Source organism: Neovison vison, chromosome 12 (assembly GCF_020171115.1).
Source record: "Neovison vison isolate M4711 chromosome 12, ASM_NN_V1, whole genome shotgun sequence".
NCBI classification, from domain to species: Eukaryota; Metazoa; Chordata; class Mammalia; order Carnivora; family Mustelidae; genus Neogale; species Neogale vison.
Genome location: NC_058102.1, coordinates 19,092,081 through 19,115,151, shown reverse-complemented (window position 1 = coordinate 19,115,151; position 23,071 = coordinate 19,092,081). Strand labels below are relative to the sequence as shown.

At 38.5% G+C, this 23,071-nt stretch overlaps 1 protein-coding gene across 4 annotated transcripts in view; it reads right to left on the bottom strand.

The window, feature by feature from the left end:
* IGF1 (insulin like growth factor 1) overlaps positions 1-23,071 on the bottom strand; it is a 77,421-nt gene that overhangs the window by 13,406 nt on the left and 40,944 nt on the right. For 2 of the 4 annotated variants that reach the window (XM_044227606.1, XM_044227607.1), the window contains exons 3-4: positions 8,271-8,452; positions 6,002-6,790 (exon numbers count right to left, since the gene is read on the bottom strand). In XM_044227606.1, the coding sequence (XP_044083541.1) occupies positions 6,629-6,790; positions 8,271-8,452 (344 nt within the window). In that variant the 3' untranslated portion in view covers positions 6,002-6,628. Of the gene's footprint in view, positions 1-6,001; positions 6,791-8,270; positions 8,453-23,071 lie in introns of those variants that run through there. The other 2 variants (XM_044227608.1, XM_044227609.1) reach the window with 1 other exon arrangement.

Genomic DNA, 23,071 nt, shown 5'->3' with positions numbered 1-23,071 from the left:
TAAACATGCATGGTGCCAGGGGAGCTTTTCCAAGACAGAAAATGGCACAAGAACAATTCATGCATGTATATAGTTTTTAGAAATCAAAATTGCTTCATTGTGCCAAAATCACTTCTGTCTCTATCCTAATATTCATTTGAAGAAGGAAATAAATGTCATTATTTACAGAAAGACCAGAACATCCAACAGTGGCCTAAGTCAACCAATATTGACAAAGTGACAGTAATAATGCTATATATTTATTAATTCATTTATGCTTTCCTTATTTTCTAGTCCTACAATGCCTCCTGGAACTATTCAAACATGCCACACTCACACCATGACATAAATATTGCATAGTTCCAAGTCTACAACAGTCAACAGAAATCCTTACCCAACCCTCAACCTGCACCTAATCTTGTACCTAATCATTTGAAATTTTTGTCTTGTCATAATTGTTATTTATAGCTGTGAAAAGAGCACATCGTATTTTCGCAGATCGCAGGGGTCTTTGAGTTGGTCTTTGATTACTTGACTTCCTGGATCTGGCCAGACAGAAAGCCCCATATAAACATTTATATATTCTACACAGAATTTTATAAAAAATTTTGGCACAAGAATCTCATCTTAGAAGAATGGGCCACTTGGTCAGTTTGGATTTGATGTAAAATCTCTTGGTCTCTCAGTGGAAACTTTGGGGTTATTTTATCAGATAGAAGAACTGCCATCATGCGTGCTTAGTCTTTCATAGGTCTTGCTTTTAACATCCCACCTTCCTATAGAAATTCTGACCTTACTAATTAGAAAAGCCATGTAGGATGGTATAAATCATTACCACTTTCTTTCCAGAGAGATAGTGATACATGCCTACTCAAATAAATGTATGTAACTTCATATGATCCGATGGGAACAGAAGTGTATGTATGCCAGAGTGAATTGAGGAAGTTAGAAGTTTACGGTTATGGAAGGGGAAAGTGGTACAAAAGGCATTGGATTGGGGCGCCTGGGTGGCTCAGTGGGTTAGGCCGCTGCCTTCGGCTCAGGTCATGATCTCAGGGTCCTGGGATCGAGTTCTGCATTGGGCTCTCTGCTCAGCGGGGAGCCTGCTTCCCTGTCTCTCTCTCTCTCTGCCTGCCTCTCTGTCTACTTGTTTAAAAAAAAAAAAAAAAGGCATTGGATTGTTTTTTCCAATATCCCCAATCTCTAATAGAAGTAGGGGTAGGGGATGCTGGAATGCAGGCTGGATGCACTGAGGCTATGATTGTGCTGGGTCAAGAATGAGACCTCAGAATTTCTAAAGTTGCAAATTGGTTCTATGTGAAAGTTTCTGTTTTCTGATCTATGGAGCCATTCTCTCTCTCTGTAGATCAGATTGGAAGTAGTTGAAAAACATGGACCTTTAGAATACTGTAGATCAGATTGGAAGTAGTTGAAAAACATGGACCTTTAGAATATACAATAGAAAGAAAAGTGACTCCTTTCTGCCCCTTCAACAATGTTCCCATTATTTCCTGAATAATATTTAATTTAGGACTAAACCTGGGCCTTTGAGAAGATAAAGGAATAATGTGATTTCTCCTGAACGATGAGTAGTTTTCACATAAGAATTTGCCTTCTCTGAAAGAAAAAGCCAAGATTCTGTATTTACCTATAATTTTGGAAAGTGATTCACTCCAAATCCCTAGTGGTTGCAACAATGCTATAACACAAAACTATATAAACACACATAAACACACACATACACATGAAGAAAGCAGAGAAAAGAATCCCTTTCTCCTCAAAACTATTTTCTGTAGTTAATTATAGATTATAAATTACCAGCAAGGACATTTAGAATTAAAATTAGTTGGATGCATTCTTTTTTCTATCAAACTACCACTTTTCAAAAGAGTTAGTTTCCTGACCAATGGGTCTTAAGACTATAACCATATTAGCTAATAAAATAAAGATAAGAATTTTCCAAATGCTTTCTAGCTCTTGTTGCTTATCTAACAATATTCCATCAGATCTGTAACTGAGCTTCTAGTATATGGTGAGGACTTTCTTGGCTGTTCACTAGAAGTACCAGGTATGGACTTACAGGTCCATTGTCCTACATCTTGCATAATTTCCCTGTTATTCTCAATTTCTATTTCTCTCTTTTTGAGTTTAAACATAAGTCAGTATTTCTAAATAATCTCTTTTGGTTGCTGGATAAAAGTGAGGTAGCACTAAGGGCATTAAAGAGTCCCATCAAAGATGAACTCCAAACATGTGGACATCAAGGATAGGTGCTCAAATTTCAGTTAGCACCCTAAGGATGGAGAAGCTGTTTTTGACCTGGAAGTTTAGTAGCCACTGAAGAACATTTGTTAACTTCACCTGCTCCTTCTTTAAAAGTGGACTTATCTTGCTTAGGTCAATAAATACTGTCACTGATTTTCATAGCAGTTAGTAGCTGGGCTTTTAATCATTTTGATGAGCATATAACCTGAGGAATTCTTCAGAAAAGAAAAGCCAAGAAATTGTATTTACCAAAAATTTTGGGAAACGATTCACCCCAAATCTCTATCCTCATAAAAGGGCATCCTGATTTGTCTAAAACAATTTATCTTCTTACTGCTACCAAAGGTGTCCACCACTTTACCTTCAAACTATCAAATTTACCCTTGGATTAAAAGTCAGCTCCCTGTTACCTATTAAATAATGAAAAAGACTTATTCCCTTCACACAGACAAGTAAGAGAATAGACCTCATCTTTTCCCATGGATGTTAATGGACTTGAGAAATTGCAAAATGTTATTACTTAAGAAAACATTATTTCCTGTTGGTGGTTGGCGGGACGGTGGTCAAGGGGTGAAGGAAGGGGATAGGGGCTCTTGGAGGACTCCTTTTTTTTTTGCTTCTTTTTCCACCCTTACATCCTAACAGCACGCACATTTGAAGCTGTATGAGGTTTTGTTTGTTTTCAAGAGATGTTTGAAAGAAGATCAAATGCTTGTGAAAGGCACTGGATCTGCAGCCCTAGAAACTGAAATGTCCCGGAAGCTGTGTGAGCCCGGAAATATCCCACATTTCTATTTATTTTGGCAATTTTACTTAAAACTAGTAAGAGCTGGAGATCATGCTACAATTAAATTTTCCTCAGGCACCATGAAATGAAAACACATATTACATTTGATTTTAACTGGTTGAGAAAAATGGTTGTTTCTGAAAGTTCATTCTGTGACCTTGAAATAAAAGTTAACGGCTCCTCACATGGGAGAGCTGAGTTTTCACTTAAGTTGGAATTATTCATAGAACTGGGGTTCTCTGGGTTGGAAGGGCTCTTAGGTCACTGAGTTCCCTTCTATCAGCTGCTTGAAGTCCCGATACCACCTCACCAAAAAGTGCTAGCAAGCTTGGCCTTGAAGGTTTTAGTGATACAAGGCTCACTTCTACTTAAAGGGATCTATTTCTTTTTCGGATGGCTCTAATTTTCAGAACTAGATAAAATAATGTTAACTAAAACTTTAATAGTGATTACTATGTGCCAGGAATCATTTTAAGCAATATAATATGTATTTGTACATAAATGCTCACATATAGATATATATAGATATTATCTCAATAAATCCTTACAACCATAGAAGGTAGATTCAAATAGCACTGTTGTTTGACAGATGAGAAAACCAAGGCACAGGTGAATGACATGATTTTCCCAAGGCCACTCAATCAGTAAGTAAGAGTCGGGAATTCAACCTGGGAAGCATGACTCTAGAGTCTGTATTCTTAACTGCTATGTTTTACTTCATCTTCAATCTTTATAATTCTCCTTCATCTTAGTACAGAGATTAGCACATTGTAGGTGCTCAATAAAAGTATTTTTTGACAATTTTATTTCAGGATCATGACTCCTTCCATCTTCTCATTAGTTTTACACACAATCATCAATTTGCACCAAGAAATGGTAGAAACAGAATTTTAAATGATGATCAGTACTCAGCCCACTTCCAAGAAAACATCCAGGAAAGCAAGAGGTATATAACGTTCACTATAAAGTACTACTCAGCCAGTTGTCACCTTTAGCAGTGGGTCCTTGAATGATTTCAGTTTAATCTCTAGAAATGCAAAGCTAGCCTGTATCAGTGCAACTCCTTTGCCCTCCTTTTTTTTTTTTTTTTTTTTTTTAACTCTGTCCATGCCTCATTGCCCTATGCAAGGATGAGAGGAATCATTTTATCTCAGCAATGATGCTTATTTTTATGGTCTTTCTCTACCATTATTCAACTGCCTGTCTCACTTAAATTTGTCCATCTATTTCATCCATCTGTCCATCCATCCACCCACCCACCACCCATCCATCTAACATTATATGCCATGTATCACTAGGTGCTTGGTATTGACTCTAGAAAGGAGGAGATAGAAGACAATAATAGGTTCTTCATGTTTACTTTCTTCATATTATTCATAAATCATATGTAGGCATTCAAGATGACTGCTTTAGAGTTGATAAAACCCCTTCCAAAAAGAAGTGTATTTTAATCCACAGTATGAGAGTTAAGCATTTTTTAACTAGAAAGTTCCATTCCTTTTTTTTCTTTTAGAGTCTCTGCCTCACTTCTTTTGAATGAAGTTTATCATAGAGTATAATTTAGAGTTTTTCCAAAACCCCGAGTCAGAATTGACATTTACCCAGTCAACAATAAAATAGGGACAAGATAATCCTCTAAAGAACCTTTCCATAGGACATGAATTGTTAATTCTTCTGTGGAACTTGAAGAACCATCTGTGTATGCAGGCTACTTTCAGGTGGTGGTCACAATAAACATTGGCTTATGCATGAGGCTGGTCTCAAAGCATGGATGTCTTAGTGAAGAACTCTGCATCTCCTGAATAAGGTGGCTGGCTAGATGGGCTAAGGCACCAGCCTACCCTTGTCTATTCAGATAGGCCAAGCTTTTGTAACCACAGCAGAAGTGGCTTAGCTCCCATCTTAGGCTGGACATGTTTCTGATTGGACTTTTCCTCCCAGGTTGAGCCTTGGGCATGGCCTTATATGTTTTGTTATATTATATTTATTATATATCCTGTGTTTTCACTGCACTATAGAGCAAAGATGATCCTGAAGTAGAAGGATTGAAGGATCAGGCAGAAAAGAGGTTCCTCTATACCATGACATCTTCAAAGTAGGTTACTTGGATGAAATGTTTCACTTCTTGGTTTAGTCATCTTCTTACACCAAGTGTCATCATTTGCTTAGTGACCACTTCCTTCCTACACCCTCTCTTAGGTCTTATAATTCACAATTTGGGTAATCTTAAGACTTTTTGTTTTATATCTGTGAAGATTCTAAGCCTACTAATTAAATCAAAAAAGCTGAAGGGGAAGATTTACAAGACCTGAATTCTATGGTTCTACTTGGCTTTTTTTTTACCTTCAGGAAAAACTATTAAGTTAAGAAGATTTCATGTGCCATCTATTTCTGCCCTGTCTTTTCCTTTTGGAATTATTTCTTAGTCCCTGTTGATTATGTGCTCTTCTCTGCTGGCCAGAAGGAGGGCAGCTTAGAACTCAAGCATGCCTTTACCCTTATATGGATCTCAGTATTCTTATCTTAAAAGTGAAGGGATTGAACCCATCAACTTCAGAAGATTTTTGTCCTAGTGTTTCCATGGAACAGAAACTTACAAGATTTCATATATGAAAACCTAGATTTGTGCATGTGTGTGTGTGTGTGCATATGGGACAGAGATAGATATACACACAGGGTTTTATAGAAGATAGGATAAGAAGGCAGTAATCAGACATCAGAAGTCTTCTGTTATGGGCCGAATTGTGTCTCTCCTTGGCCATTTATTTGTTAAAGTCCTCACTCTCATTATCTAAAACATGTCCTCTTTGGATATAGGAACTTTTAGCTTCCAGAAATGTATGAAAATATCTGTTGCTTAAGCTACCCAGTCTGTGGTACATTGTTATGGCAGCCGGAGAGATGATACAACTAACACACTTTTATATCTGATTCCAAAGTGCAAAAAAAAAAAAAAAAAAAAAAAAAAAAAAGTTCAGTGACCTTCTCTTGTAGGTTACCTCACCAGCCTCACAGGCTTTTAGGCAAATACTTTGTGCTCTTTGGCCTGAACCTGGACTTGACTAAGAATCCCAGCCTCCAATGACACTGCAGGAAAGAAAATCTGGGAACTTCTATGACACAATTCAGTCTTGCTGAGAATTTTGGGCTAATATTTAACTTTGGAGATATATGGATCTGGGCAATTCTTCTATAATAGCTTCACACAAAGTTTTAAAAATGCATATAAAAGCCTTGATTTCTATCTTAATTCTTTAACTCTTATTTAATTTTTTTTTTTTTTTTGAGGGGAATGTAGTATCTTATTTGCCTCTTTCATAATTTGTGTTCTTTTTTTCATTCTTGCCTCTGTTTTCCTTTGGACTTCCTTGGGCATTACATTTTTTTTTCCATTATCTCCATATTTGTTATCCACATTCTACAACAGGGTCCTTCGCCTTCCATCACATGCATTATCTAGCTCCACCAGGCCTACTGTTCTTCATTCCTCTATAGCACTTCCCACTTTTCTTTATCGCTGTCTGCTTCTCTCTCATCGTCCTTGCCTCTGTCTGCTTAGTCCTTCTCTCCTCCAGTTTTCTTTTTTTGCCTCTGTGTTCAGTTTCTAGCTCCAGTCTCCCTTCTCTGCTCTTTCTTCTTTCCTTTCATCTGCTGACTTGCTTCCGTCCCCACCTTCTGTTCCCCTCCTGGGCGTTTCTTTGGCCCACCTTTCCTTCTCCTCTGAGACTTCGTTTTCTTGGTGGTAGATGGGGGATGATACTGTAAACATCACAAAAATAATTGTATTGAGAACAGGTGGTTCCCTTGGTGTGATAGAGCCTTTGAGTCAGCCCAGAATGCCTGGGCTTCATGTGGTACAGGAGACAACATTGGTGCTGGAGGGATGTCAAGGCCACAGCCAAAAGACCCAAACTTCTAGAACTCTGGGACTTATCTCTGACCCCCACCCTCTCCCCAGCTAGAAATTTTGAGGTACTGGGTCACCTGGAAAGAGAAAGAATTAACCTGCCTTTGTCCCCTCAAGCACACTTCTCAAACACATTCACTTAATTTACTTCTATGATGCTTGCTCCCTGACTTACCCACTGTGTTCTCTGTGCACCAGATTGTGCCCAAGCCCTTTCCATCATTCGTGGTGGCTCCCTGGGGTCACCTCTCCACTAAGCTCCCTGGTCATCCTCCAGGCTCAGCTGCCGACCAGGAATCAGCACATGTGTCACTGTGAACTTCTTGGTTTCTCTTCTTATGCTTTCTGCACAATGCTAGTTTTGGCTCCAAAGAGTAAAACCACAGTTTTTTGTTTTTGTTTTCTGGTTTTGGTTTTTCAAACAGTGTTCCCAAGGAGACCTACTTGGACTTTACTCTCCTTACCCACCCTTCCTCACTTTCTTTTTTCTCCTTCACCTACCCCTGACTCTTCAGTTCTCATTCTTTCTACTTCAGGACTAAAATTTAAGCACTTCTCATTTTTTTACTCATTTATTCACTCTTTCAACAAAATTTATAAAGTGACTAATATGCATGAGATGATTTATGTACTTTTGATGGTATAGATAGTAGTTGTAAGGTTTCTTTGAAGTCTAGGTCATAGATAAAGACACCTACAGATATTGATCATTAGAAATTTCTAGGTATTTCTAGAGCCAAACAGAAATTTCTATGTTTAGTGGGAGTTTTCTTTAATTGAATTTGTTACTGAGTGTGAACTTCAAATAGTTCCCATTTTAACATATTTTTTTACACCTTTGCAGAATACTAGACTTGAAAAGTTACATGCTTTGTTATTAATTACAATTATGAAAGATGGTAACACTTGTCCAAGAGTTAATTTGTTCAGGATGTGCAAAGAAGTGCATGTCTATTTATTAATTCTTAAAACAGCTTGATGCAGTAGATATTATTACCCCAATTTTACTGATGAAACTAAGGTTTGGATAGGCTATGTTATTTGGCCAAGGGCTCTCAGCTGGTGACTGGTGAAGCTAGGACTTCAGTTTTGTCTGATACCAAGGCTCACATTTAGTGACTGTTCTCCACTGTCTTCTGGTATCAGATTGTCCAGAGCAGTGGGAAGGAGAATTTGCAATGTGGAAATTGCAAAGGGATGGATATCTGAGGTGAGAATGGTAATTTTTTGACCTGTAAGCCAGGAGATTGTGGGCATAATTTCTGTCTGGCCTACCCACAAGTATCCTCAATCTCTTGAGGATGGTGGATCCCTCCCCACCAGCTGGCTTACCTTCTGAGCCTTGGGCATGTCGGTGTGGCGCTGGGCACGGACAGAGCGGGCGGACTTGGCAGGCTTGAGGGGTGCGCAGTACATCTCTAGCCTCCTCAGATCACAGCTCCGGAAGCAGCACTCGTCCACAATGCCTGTCTGAGGTGCCCTCCGACTGCTTGAACCATACCCCGTGGGCTTGTCTGTGCAAATCAAACACACAGTGGCCTGGCTTTAGAGGGGAAACTGCTTTCTTCACAGTTCCACCCAGCCCCTGAAGCCTCTTCTCTTTTCATACCAGGTCCACCTACACATCTCAACCTATTCCTAAAGTTTCCCCAACAATTCCTGACCCCACAGATCCTTCTGGATTCTGATATGTCTCTGGACTCTGCCCCACACTCCTTAGCATCAACTCATGCAGCATGTACTTGATTTGTGTTAATTCTCGAGTTCTCAGAAACCTGTAGTCAATGATCTTGTCTATGCCCAAATCTAGTCTTTCCTTAAATATTCACTTAGGTTGGAGGCTGCTATGAATATTAATTAAAAGAAGATAATATTTTATGTTTTCTCTATCTTTTTAGTGAATCTGTGTAGTTTTTATACAGATGTGTTACTATTTATACAGTTTATACTGTTTATAAACTGTTTAAACTGTTTATACAGTTTTATATAGCAGGATGGCTCAAGTGTTTGCTCTTTTGCTTAACTGCTACCATTGTGACGTCAGGTCGAGTATCAAAGGAGTTTTAAGTCTGGAAAGGGCTCCTCATTTTACTCATGTGGAAACTGAGACTCATGGTGGGCAATGACTTGCTTTAAGTAATTCATGCAATAAGGGGTTGAATCAGGATTCAAACTCAGATATATTCCCTGCAGAGTTCAAGTGCTTCAGAGAGCCCAGGAAACCTGTCGTGTAACTATGGACAAGTCACTTAAGCCTCTTGGGCCCAGTTTATCCATTTGTAAAGTATATTTAATAATATCTTCATTATAAGAATTCTTTGAGGATTACATGAGATAATGAATGAAATGTGCTTAGAACATCACCTGACATAAAGCAGATCCTAAAGAAATGTTTGTTACATTCTCCGAGTACCCTTTTCCAGGATCTTATAGTCTGTGACAAAACAGCTTTAGTGTTAAGTGCATCCAGAAGCCTTGGAATTCAGAATTGATAACAGTACTAGTGTGACGGTGCTTCCTCTACTATCACCCTGGAGAGACCAGAACAATCAATTCTGTTTCTTATAAAATAACTACTACACTGAGACAGAATGAACTAAATGTCCATCTTTCATGTGATTTCTAATTACCCAGAGGGCACATCATGAATCAAATTTCTTTTGATGTTCGTAAATTAGTTAGACCTCTTTACTTGGTAAGTAGGTTTGGGTTTAGTTTTATTTTGCATTGTTTTGATTTGGACACATTTTTCCTGGCTCTAGAATTAAAAGAGAGGGCAAAACAAGCTTACATGAATTTGCCACAGGAACTGAAAGTGTACCTAAGTTCTGTGTAATCTTTTTGTTAAAGTAGAACTTCCATTAAACCAAATCATGCTTATATACCAATAGATAAAGCAGACAAAAGTGAAACTGCTGTGGCTCAGGCAAAGGTGGGGGGGACTGGAACTTGGCTTTCTCTCATCTCCCTTACTTCACTTGGGAGGCAGGGGGCCTGGTCTTCTGCATTGATATCCAGCCTTCATGGAGGAAAATTTGTGAACCACTGATCCTGAAGAATCCAATTAATCAATCTGGCATATATTCAATCTTTATTTCTGACACAGAAGACAATGTTATAGTTTAAACAAAAAGTCTTATGTTTGTGCAATAATGACACCATTCTGCAGAATGGTGTTTTGAAGGTCAAAATCCCCATGTATATTTTGAACTCCCTAGTTAGGGAAGATCAGACCCTTGGTAATGGCATGCTACCAAACTAGTTTGGCTGCCTTGCTGCTTGAAGGGCCAACCGTTCATGGCATCCTCTACAAACCCAAATGTTTTCCTGATGTTTGGCGCAGCAGTCTGGGGATGCTTCCTCCCCGTAAGGCAGGTTTATTGTCATTCTTAGTGCAGCTGAGGGTAGTAACTCAGGGAGGGTTCATTTGTGGTCTCTTTGGGTGGGGTCTGCTTTCTCACTTAGGGGCAAGCCCTGTGGGTGCCTCATGGTTGAGGGGTTTGGGAGGGACAGGCAGCTGGCCCCAATTGAAGCCTCAGTAGTGTTTTCACTTGCCATTGGAGAATCCACTAGTACAGAAGACTCTCTGGTTCTGCTCGCCAGCCGGGCTCTGGCAAGCTTAGACTTAGCCAGTCCCCTGGGCAATGTAAACAATGTTTTTTGTTTTTTGTTTTTATAATCTTTTCCTGGGACTATAAATTAGAGGAAGGACACAAATGGGCTTACATGGTTCATTGTAATCCACAAAGGACTTCTACATACTTTTTGCTAAGTGGTTATTTCAAGAGGTTGACAGGGTCAGCCAGTTAAGTGTAGCTGATACACTGGTTTTTCTCTTAGGGTGGGAAGAAGGTGACTCGGCCTACTTTGAGGTATCCCTATTGTTCACCATAGGTAATGGTTGCTCTTTGTTGAAATGATACATTTCTTAATGGGACATAATTGGGATTTTTTTGCTGTATAGTGTAGAATAGAAATTTGAAGTTTAAAGGTGGGGAAGTAAAGGTGGTTCCAAAAACCTTCAAACTTGGCTAACTCAGAAACAACTAATTGCAAAATTCATGCTTATGGAGATGGAGAGGAGTTGGGTCTGCAATTCTAGGACCCCTTTAGCATTTCTATTTCATGCATCTCTAATGTAATCTTCCTTCTGGAGGAAGACACCACCCTAAATCTTGGGTAGACAGAAAACACAATGTACTGCATATTCCCTTCTTGGAGACTATCAGTAGACATGAACCTCACCACAGGTCTATTTCCTCTTATGAAATAGAAAGTAATCATGAGCATAGCAAAATACAAAAAACAAACCAACAACAACAACAACAAAACCACAAACAAAAAAAACCAAACAAACATACCTGGGTACCTGCTTTGTCATCTTTCTTAGATGAGCTCAGAATTAAACATGGCTCAGTCTATAAAATAGCTATGCTTTTCCAGTCCATAGATGAATGAATTTAGGAACAGAAATTTAGGACTTTTTTTGTAATGCCCCATAAAAATGTTTACCTTATATCCATATCTTCTTAAAAAAATATTGTTGAAATGGTGGTATATAGTCTTGGATTTTATCATACATGTAACTGCTGGTTAACTTTAGTTACCACAGTTCTAGAAAGATGTTTTTCTTTGTTCATATATTCATCATATTCTACAACAGACTAATGGCACTTCATTGGGAATATATGAAAACAGCCAATGTTTGCCTATTGCCTTTTAAAGTTTATTTCATCCTTTGAAGTGTCCTATAAGCTTGATTTCTGGTTCTACATCAAGATATGTAACCAAAGAAATCATTTCTCAAATAATTGAGAGGCCACAGTTGAGGGTCAATGTTTTGTCCTTTATCTTCAAATGCCTCATATGACTTCTTTTGTTTCTTTAAATTGAAGTACAGCTGACATACTCTATTATATTACTTTAGGTGCACAGTGTAGTGATTCAATATTTATTTATGTTATGAAATGATCACCATGATAAATCTAGCTACTATCTGTCACCATACAAAGTTATTACAATGCTATTACCTATTCTCTGTGTTGCACATTGCATTCTTGTTTTTTGTTTATTTTATACCCCTTCCCCTCTGACTTGTTTTCTATAGCTGTTAGGCTGTTTCTGTTTTGTTTTGTTTGTTCCTTTGTGTTGTTTTTTAGATTCCGCATATAAGTGAAATTGTATGATATCTGTCTTTAGCCATCTGACTTTTTTCACTTAGTATGATACCTCTAGGTCTGTCCATCTTACGACAAATGGCAAAATTTCATTTTTTTTAATGATTGACTAATACTCCATTGTATTTTTATTCATTCATCTATTGATGGACACTTAATTGCTTCTCTATCTTGGCTATTATAAATCATGTTGCAGTGAACATAGAGGTACACATATCTTTTCAAACCAGTGTCACATTTTCTTCAGATAAATACCCAGAAGTAGAATTCCTGGATTATAGGTTCTATTTTTAATTTTTTGAGGAACCTCCATACTGTTTTCAATACTGTGGCAGGACAATTTTTTATTCCCACCACCAGTACACTCCTATTACTTTTTTTAGAGAACCAAAATTTGGTATTTGTTGCTTTGGGCTAAAACTAGAAGTATGAAACAATATGGTTCACTGGAAAGGTTGTAAAATCATTTGCTCCAATATCAATTTTGAGAAAAATAGGGACTTATTATGACACGTAAATTATAGCTGTTGTCATCATGATTAACTTTTAAATGAGATAGAATGAATTGTTCTATCCTTGCTTTTATAAACTCCTCATTAGGAACTATGTAATTCTGCTCCAGTGGGCAGTGTCAGAACTGGTAGGTGAATGGGAAACAAATATTGCCTTAGTATAAGAAGAAACTTCTAACAATTTGTACTCAAAAGTGTTAAAAAGGGGATAAACATCTTTTAAAGATAATGAACTACCCATTGTTAGAAACAGTTAAGTAAAGACTATATGAACACCTGCCAGAGATCTTAGGAACATATTCCTGTACTGTACACAGTGTATGACTGCCATGGTCCCATCTATTTCAGATTCTGTAACAAGTAAAAAGTGGAGGAGAAAACCCTTCTAGGTCAAATATTCAGTATGGTTGGAAGCTACTTACATTGTCTTCAAGAAAGAGGTTCAAATAATTTTTTAACTTAGAAAGTGAAAATATTTTTTTCCCATTTATTACTTGAGTTCCCCAAGAGGCTTAAAATATGTTTTCCTCACTTGGGACTACCAAAAAAGAAATAGAATAGAAAAACAAGAGTTCTTTTTACAAGTAGGTACATTCACAGAGTTCTGTTGTACTGACATTATGAAGTGACTATATACTCACTCCACCATTAGCATGAACAGATAACACGTATAAAATTAGACAGATTTTTTTCTTGCTGACAGAGTCTTGACATTGAAAATTTATTTATTTATTTATTTATTTAATTAGTCAGTAGTTTTGCTCCAAAGCATGCACACCAAATGTTGCTCAGCAGACAAACTGACCACCACCTAACCTAGGCTTTGACTCCATTACGTGTAGACATAACATGTAGTCACAGTGCACTGCTGTGTCTTGAAAGTAGGCGAACAGACAGAATTCCAATGGTTAAGCAGCTGGCTTCTATAATAATAGCACTTCCCTTTAAATAATGCATGGTCAGTGGAGTAATTCAATAATCTTCAGGGCAAACTTGCTAGTTACAAGGGTTTTGGGCAGAATTGTGGCATCATCAAAACCACACCAATTAGCTGAGTCTCACATTTTGTCATCGAGGCAAGCAACTTGCTTCCCTCCATCTCTGAAGGAGAAGGTGTAATGCTGAGATTAAACTGGGAGAATAATTTCTAAAACAAAGAGCTCTAGTTGTGCATTACTGGTAGAAATGATACTAACTCTTCTGGTGCTACGTATGCTTGTACTTCTTATACGTTTCTTGGAAGGCAGTTGGGATGCTGTACTGAATTTTAATTTCCTTTGAAACTTCCCCTCCTATTGAGAAAGCTTTACTTTAATTATTTAAACCCTGTCAATGGAAAGAGGAGACATTGATTTGAAGTATCAATATTTAAACAATGAAAAATGCAAACATTTTGCAAACAGGGAAATATTCTGTTCTGAAGACACAACTTACTACTATTTGGGTTCTGAGGAATAAAACTATTTTCTAGAAATTGCTAACAGGAATAGGTTCTAAAGTCAATCATATTTGGAAGGCAGAGAAAAAGAAATAAGACGATTCAAGTCGGCTGTTTCTAAAAAAATCCACAATTATGTGTTTGATGGAAAACACAAATGGAGTTATTAAGTAATAAGAAACTACTTCCATTTAACTTTGATTAACTGAAGATTGATCTCAAAATTAACTACTACAGTAAAAATCCACAGAAGCCAGAAAATTGGGTTTCTTACACCAACTATTTATCCAAAACCTCCAGACATGTTGACAATTCAGAGTAACTCAGAATGATTAATTTCTTAGGGCAATGTTTTCCCATGGGCCACCTTGTCTAATAAAAAATCATTCAGTTGACATAATTTTGCATGGTATACTCTAGGAAAGTTGGGTAAAATATGAGTAATCTTAAACTTGTCTCTATTTTAGCATTTTAATTGTTATTTTCACTGGTGGAAAAGTGAGAATTACTTCTCAATCCTTCCTACACATTTTATGGCTTCATATGGAAAACTAGACTCCTTTCATGAATTTCTAACATAAGGAAAATTGTGATAAGGCTATTTATCCAAACACAAAATGTGATACATTGATGGTTGATATTTTCTGAATTCATAGGATTGGCAATTAGCTTAAAGACTTTGGTGAGTCAGTATTTTACCTTTAAAAAATTTTTATGGAAATCACACTTGAATGAACAATTATTGAGATATATGTTATCATACGATTAGTAAAGACACAGAAAGAGGCTTTCACTTCTGTAAACTAGGTACATTATTATGCACTTAGAATAACATACATGCACACACTTACACATGTATCAGGGAGTCAAGTGACTTACCATCAGTATCAAGGCTATTGTCATACACTTTGAAATTAAGATTGTTTTTGAAGAAGTTTTTCTGCCTTATATGTTGTTAGTGGATTCTACACATTTCTGCTTTTCTACACAAGGAGCTTTCCAAGTAGGATTGACCTTTGGCATTTGCAAAAGTGAACACGGAGAAAATGTCCACTTTTCTATGAATTACCTGTCATGAACTTTTCTGGAAAACCTATCACACTTAGGCATTGATTTCATTTTGGCCTATGTTAATTTTTAACTGCCGGTGTTTGCTGGTCCCACTACTTCTCAGTTGGACGAGGTCATCTTTTCTAGGAATCTTGGCTCTACTTGACCCCTCCCCCACCCCCACCACTCAGCAACTCATTCTCAGCTACTAAATCCCCACAACCCCAAAAGACCAAAATCTTCTCGTTACCCAATCAAGTCAATGTTTGTGTATCTGTGGGTCTGAAAGGAATGAAGGAGAGATCCATGGGGCTTCCATTTTCTTTAAAAAGTCTCCTTTCTGTTGGAAGCCTCAACTCAAGGGCAGGTGTAAAAATAGTGTTACTGAGTCCGCCTCTATCTCTAAGACCAGGAAACTAAAGCACAAGGCCTAGGGACAAGAAAACTGGCGATTCAGAGCAGAAATATTACCGTTTTAGGACTCTGGAGAAATGGGCCAACAGAGTGGGAAGCAACATGATGTATTACTTTAGCCTGATACAATGCCCTGGAGGACAACTGTCTTGCCAGGACAGCACAATTTACTAGCTTAGGTCTGATTCCAAGGCTTGGAGGAGATAGATGTAGCCAACAAAATTATGTTTTGGCAAGAGAAATGCTTTGCTGGACAGAAATGTTGCCCTAAGGGAATGGTTTGGTTTATCAACGTCTAAGGTAAACGATAATCAAATGCCAAGAGGTCATTTTTATGTTTGAATGACTTCAGTTGGGCCTGCTATATAAGTTAGCTACCATTTTCTAGTTACATAGTTTCAGTTATTTAGAAAATACTGCAGGATTTGAGCATGATCTGCCTGTGACATCAGTCATACCAATGAAGGAGACAATATGTGTAATGGCTAAAAGCACAGGTTTTGGAATCAGACAGATCTGGATTCTGCCACTTATTCACTGTTCACCTTGGGCAAGGCACCAAATATTCTAAGACTCAGAAGTTATAGAAAATGGACACATGTAAAAGAGTACCTCCAAGATTAAGTGATAATGTGTGCAAAGTATCTTGTACAATGTCTGGTATGTAGTAAGGTCTGGATAAATGTTAGCTATTTTAAGCAGTATAATTACGGAGTTGAGTTGGATAACATAGCTCGCTGGGCAGGTATTGTCCTCCTCTCTTAATCTTAAAAATGTATCCTTTCCAATGTTTTGTTGAAAAAGATTCTTTGTAGATAGAGGAGGACCATTTGCCATTAAAGTAAACGAATAACCGTTCCCTTTGAAAGGATAGCCAAACTATAGTTTGTATAGATTGTTCTAAATAGTTTTAATCTAGAATAGACCCTCTGAAAATGGGTGCATCTATCAAGTCAAACAAGGCAAAGTCATATGGGCTTATCTTGAATTCTTGTTACCTTTGACTTCTCCCCAATAGCTATTCAGTGTTACCATCCCCCTCCATCCACTTCTTTGAGAAACAGTGTTGCAAGGCATGAGGTGTGAGCGGGCAAAATAGGTGGTCAGAAGTGGTTTCCCAATCACTTTCCACCAGCGTCCGTGTTTTTCTCCTCTCTCTTCACTTCATGCCTCAGCTCTTTCTTTCCTCTTCTTTTCTGAATCTTCTCCTCTCTTCCTACTGACAACCACTGATGTTTTTACTTACTGATGAATTCTAAGACAATTTCTATGCAGACTTCCCAGTAGCCTAGGAATTAGAGTTTAGTTCCTTCCCTGGAATGACTGAAAACTAGGGCTACCTCCCCTACCAACCTCACTTTGGGAATAAGCAGTCACCAAGTACTGTGTCACCAGGCCCACTTAGTCACTACTCCATCTTGGACCCATGCCGGAATAAGATAAAAATAGACAACAAAGAGAAAGAATACAAAGGGATGTTGAGGAATTATGTATATGGACTTCACTTATCTCATTTTTTTGAGAAAGACTATGACGGAAATTGTAAGATGAGTCTGGCTCCAACCTGGAGATTGTAGCCATGCTACCAACTTTATCTCTTCTACTTGCATTGTTATTGTTCGTTTATTCTTTCAAATGTGGTAAGAGAGGCCTTGTAGGCAAAACATAAGGCACTGGTGAATAGAGGGTAACACCCTTCTCTCTGGTGCCACAGAAAGATGAATCAGCCAAAAGAGTATTGAAACACATTCTCTTTATTTTTAGTTTCACTCTAAAGTCTATCATTTCTCTTTTCTTTGCAACTTGGCTCCTGCTCTGCGTTCTCAGGGGCCCTGTTCCCTGTCAGTCTCCCCACTCAGGCCTCTGTGTTTTGCTCAGGGCACATCTGGAGATTTTCCCAGGGGTGGGTGTGACACAGTCAGGATGGCAGGTGAAGGGGTGACAGCTGCCAGGGCAGTCTGGCGTGTCTGAAGGGAGAGTGTTGGGAGGGGGAGGCCCCGTAAGGAGAGGCACTGGGCCTGCCTCAGGGAGTGAGCTGCTGGAAGGCCGCCTCCACAGCAGCAGACACAGTTCTCGGCATTATTGTAGAGAAGGAACAGCCCGAGTCAGCGACAGATTGAACACGGGGAGTGAAGGAGGAGGAGGGAGGGAAGGAGAAGGTGGCCAGGGTGTTACATGATATAAATAACCACATGGCGTGCAGTTTAGTGCCAGTTGGGTTGTGTGTGATGTCCCTTTCATGCCGGTGTGTTACCAGCGCTGTTCCTGAATTGAAAGGTCCTGGGAAGTGTTTCTGTAGCACCTACAAGAGTGTCATATGCAGAGAGGGAAGAAGAAGAAGGCCATGTGGTATATTGAAAACAACATTGGATTTTAGCCCCAGATCCTTGGTGCAAATTCACAGGTCACCTCAACTCTCTGAGATCCAATTTTCTCATGTTGACCACCAAAGTACTGGAGAGCATCAAGCACTCCTAACAACATGTCCATAAGGATTATCTGGCTGGTTATGCTACCCACTTTTTAATCAATAATGTTCATATGGCATATCAGTGTTTCTCCTTAATCATTGGGAAATATATTGTGAAGAGAAGTTGGATGAGACAATCAGGAATTTCCTCTCTGTCAGGTTTAAATTTACATGAAATAAATTTTAGGAAGGAAAGAGTTTAAGAAAAGCAAGGATCAGTGTTGGATTTGATGGAAGAAAATAGGGAATGTCTAATAGGGAGGCAGGCTTGAGTAAGAGGAGGGGACAAGACCATGTATGGGGATTGAAGAAGCCAGTTCAAGGAGGATACAGGTGTGAATTAGAAAGAGGGTAATAGGGGGAGTCATTTATTGGGGCTGTTGAAACTGCAGAGAGAATCAAACTACATTGTGTAAACCAGGGTTCTGATGGCTTAGAGGAATAGGTGAGGGATGGCCTTCACTTGTGTGGGCACTTGGAAATGAAAATTAGTGTGAAATTGTGGGCACAGTCTTTTACCATTACTTTTTACAAAGCTGCATCTTCAAAAAATGAATAAGCAGACAAGCCCTGGGAGGGTTGCTAATACTGTTGGCCAGAATGCTAAACTTGTAGCCCTCAGAATGGCTACACCTTTATTTCACTGGTTTTCTTGGTGTCTGTGTATGGTATATGAATCCTCTGCGAGATAATTCAGTTCCTTCCAGGGGAACACATGCATAGTTTCCCGGGAAAATTCCAGCTACAACCATATGCTGTCTCATCTCTGATAGGGTGAATGGGCTTCCAGACAGGTCATCATCTCTACAATTGGTACCCAACATCTGCCCAGCAGATAAAATTAGAAGATGACCACGATAAACATGGTTTTTCAAACATCACCTCCTTTTTTGGTAAACTAAACTAATGTTAAGGTTACTAAAAATTTAAAATCTGTACAAGGAGTTCTCAAGTTGTAGTATTATTTATCAAAATACCAAGCAGGTATGCAGATTAGACTGAACAGTTCATTTAGAGTTATTATATTATTTCAGGAACTTTCAGGTAAATTCTGGACTCATGAGACCATCTTTTATTTCTTTTCTTTCAATGGAATTTTGCTGCTATAATTTTTCTCCCTTTTCTCTTAATATTTGATTATTTAAACATGACCAATAGACTTGAAAGGCTTTCCTCAAATTATTGTATTTTAGAATTTCATACATCTTTGGACATCATAGCAAACTTAAGGTCAACTAAAGAGATTTCTTAGCAATCTGGCAATCACTAAGCCTGTAAGCTTTTAACCACCCACTCATCCTAATCTTCTTCCCCCAAATATTATTTTTCTGAATTGAAGAAGTAAATTATGAATAAGGAGAAGGATACATGTGGTTAAGTTGTGGCTTGTGTCCACGATAAATATTGTTCTTAATTTAATTTCATCTAAGACCGATAGCATGCCTACCTCTTTAAAACTTACGAATGTTATTTAGCAAATATTATTCTCAACTAAGAAATATCTCTGATTTTCTTACTTATTTTACTAAATTCAGCAAAGAAAAATACTTTCATCTTTGATATTCAAAATCACAAAAGAGAAACCAAACTCCTTTCTTTTTATTTTTTTCCTCACATAGTCAAACATGCTGTGAATGACCACATTGCTCCGCTCTGGGATTCCACTGAGGCAGTGGCCTCTTGGCCTTCTATCCAGTCACTCATTTCCATGAATTTACTTTCTGAGAACTAGAGACAGTTGCCCCAGAAGTTGTTTTTCACTTTATCCATGATTGGGGAATTCATTAGCCTCATTGGGAACAAGTAACCTGAGGACTAATGTGTAATATTGGGACAGGATATTGCTTGTGGGACATTTTATTTCCTTTAACACTTGCCTTCTGTCTGCTCTCTTTGGCTCAGATCTGGGTTTGGGAAGGTGGCATGGAGGCACTGCTTATACTAATACTTAAGCAAATTAACTTTGTCTTAACTCCCGCAGGAAGTGAGGGCCCAAGTGAGGGCTAACAGATCTCTCCTGATGCATAGTCTTTTAGCAGGGCAGTCTCAATTTTCTCTTCCCAGCTTTCCAGAAAGTATATTCTTCCCTGTTACCCCACACCAAGTCTCTCAAATCCATGAGAAAGGAGAATATCAAGTCCATTGACTTCTTGCTAGCTATGGTCTCCATAATCTCCAATATGTCAATTGGATGCGTATTTGTATAAAAATTGCATATAGAAGCCCTCAGTTTGATAAGAAGAAATGATCCTCAAGGTCTTGTAGCAAGTTCTATGTACTTGGGGTGAGAGGAGAGAAGTAAAGCTCTTTGAATGAGTTGTAAGGGTTCTGATAAGAGAATGTGGAGAGAGCTGCATACATCCTCATTTCTAAACTCAGAGGTCATGTCATTGATGAGGACTTCTTAAAGAAAAGAATGATAGGAAAAACGGGGCTGTTGGCCTAGAAACATTTTAATTAATTCTAAAGACTTGCTGACATTTATTTTTCTTTTCAAACAACTTCTTGTTTTCCTCTTCTCCTCCTCCTCCTTTGCTCTGGTTCAAGATGATACTCTGGTAAAGGTCACTTGTGAAGTCCTAGTCTTTACATATCTTCTCACTGAACCAGTGCTCCCACAGTCCACTGAGATTTGCCCTTGGCAGACATTTCCCGGAGTTAGACTGTGAATCGTCATAAATTCCTTGCATTCTTCACAACATCTGTGCCTTCTTTTGCCACATCTTTTTTCCTGGTACTCAACAGGCCACAAATTACCCTGGACTTCTCTTTTCAGGCTGTTGATGTCTTAACACTCTCCTTTCAAACCAAATTCCTCTCTTGTCCTTGGCTGTTGCTCTTGGCTTCCCAGACTTCCCATCTCCCTCATCTGGGTTAGTCATCTGCGGCATCACCAACAGTGTCTCTTTCCTTAGCCTTCTATCTGGCCTGAAATTATGCATTTCTTCAAATGTCAGAGTTACTGTGCTCAACCACGCTACCTGGTTGGATGCTTAGTTAAACTCCCTAACATGATTTAAACACTCTAGTGCAGACAGTACCTCCCTGCAGCAAGAACACTTGATAAGACTCAAACCCAGAGGATACTGGTTAGCCAGTGGAAGAGAAAGAACTATAATAAGACCCAAAGATACAATCAAATGAGGTTGCAAACTTTTCCAATAAACACAAGTTTCTCTTGAGAGTGAAAGGCAACATTTCATTCATTATTTTGTTGATTTTATATTTAAACTTATTTCTTTGACATTTAGAACAATGGGGGCCTTTGCAATAAAAACATTACCTATAGCTTCCTTTCGTTGAGTGCTTTGTATTAAACGACTATAGTAAATAGTATTTTTCCTATTTTTTTTTCATTTATATCCTACAGTACTACATGGAGTAGGCATTATTACTATATCCATTTTATGTATGAGGAAACTGATGCTTGGTAAGGTTAAGTAACTTGACCCAAATCATACAGTTAGAAAGTTGCAGAGCCAGTTCCCTTCAACTGAGGACACCTTGAAAATGGGAGAAATCCCTGGTGAGGAAAAACTCTGAAGTTGTAACTGTTACTGGGATTCTCAAAGACATGTAATGCTAATAGCCATGAAGGATGTGGGGGAGGCCATCTATGTCAGCCAACCCCATGGTTTGAGCATGTGCTGTGGACAGTTTTACACTAGGTATTCTAGACAGTGTCAGAAGGAATGGCATGCATGGCCTCAGCCCTTGAGAGAGAAGTCTATGCAATCCTGCAGTTTGGGGTACAGCTGGGTATGGGATGCTCACATCTCACCCCATACACTGTGATTCTTTCCAGTTCCAGATGGGGCAGCAGCCGGACCATCTTGTTTCCAATTCTTTTGAATTACCAATGTTATAACAACTTCGGGAGAAATTGAAATAAAGAAATTTTACCCATTATCTTGATATCCCAACAAATAATATTATCTTCACTTAAACATTTTTTCTAGTTCTCATCCAGGTGCACACATCATTTTGACATAGCTATAGACACAGCCTAAATTTAATGCAATATTGTTTTCTTTGCTTAACATTATATTATAAGCATTTTACACATTGCTACATAATCTTCATAATTATAATTTTAAAGCAGCAGAATGTTTTATTGAGTGGATTTTTCAACATTTAGCTCTTTAACCGTTTTCCTGTTACTAGACATTTAGGCTATTTCCAGTTTTATCATTATTTTAACTAATCTAGCATTATTTTTGTGTACACATCTTTTTACTGTTTGAGATCATTTGTAAGATCAGATTCTCAGCTGGGATGCCTGGGGGAGGACTCAGTCAGGTAAGTGGCTGCCTTAAGTGGCTCAGTTCATGGTCCCAGGGTCCAGGGATCAAGTCCCTCCTCAGTCTCCTTGCTTGCTCAACGGGGAGCCTGCTTTTCCCTCTGTCTGCAGCTCCCCCTGCTTGTGCATGGGCACTCTCTCTGACAAATAAATAAATAAAATCTTTTAAAAATAAAGAATAAATTCCCAGGAGTGGAATCATTAAGTCTCAAAGGATATGGTCAGACAACCCAATTTTGATGAAAGACCTTGATTTTTGCATAAAGACGCAAAGGAAAGACCAAAGGACTAAAACAGAGAATTATATCCAGATATTTTCCCAGGATTAGAAAAGACACAACCAAGGTGGAGCACAAACAGGAATCTTACCTGCATCCCATGAATTAGAATAAAAGAACCAATTTCTGTTTTCAATTACTGGTACAGTTTCCTCTGAAGGAAACATGGGGTGTAACCAAGACTTAGGCTTGGCATCCAAAAATTTGCTAAGTAGAAATAAAACCAGGAAAAATGAAATTGATGACAAGAGACCCTGGTTCTCAACTTTCAAAATTACCAAGTACCTATGAGGTTTCTTCTCTAAGGTGGGGAGAGTGGGACTTCAAGAAGGCCAGACAACATCATGCCCCAGTGTATGGAGCAGGGGAATTTGTATTGTAAATAACAAAAGTCTCTGTTCCTGTTCTCCTTCTGAACCCAAGTTCTACATGGAATACCAGGCTCTTGCCTCACCCACTTTTGGGGAGTAGTATCCCTGACCATTGTCCTCCCC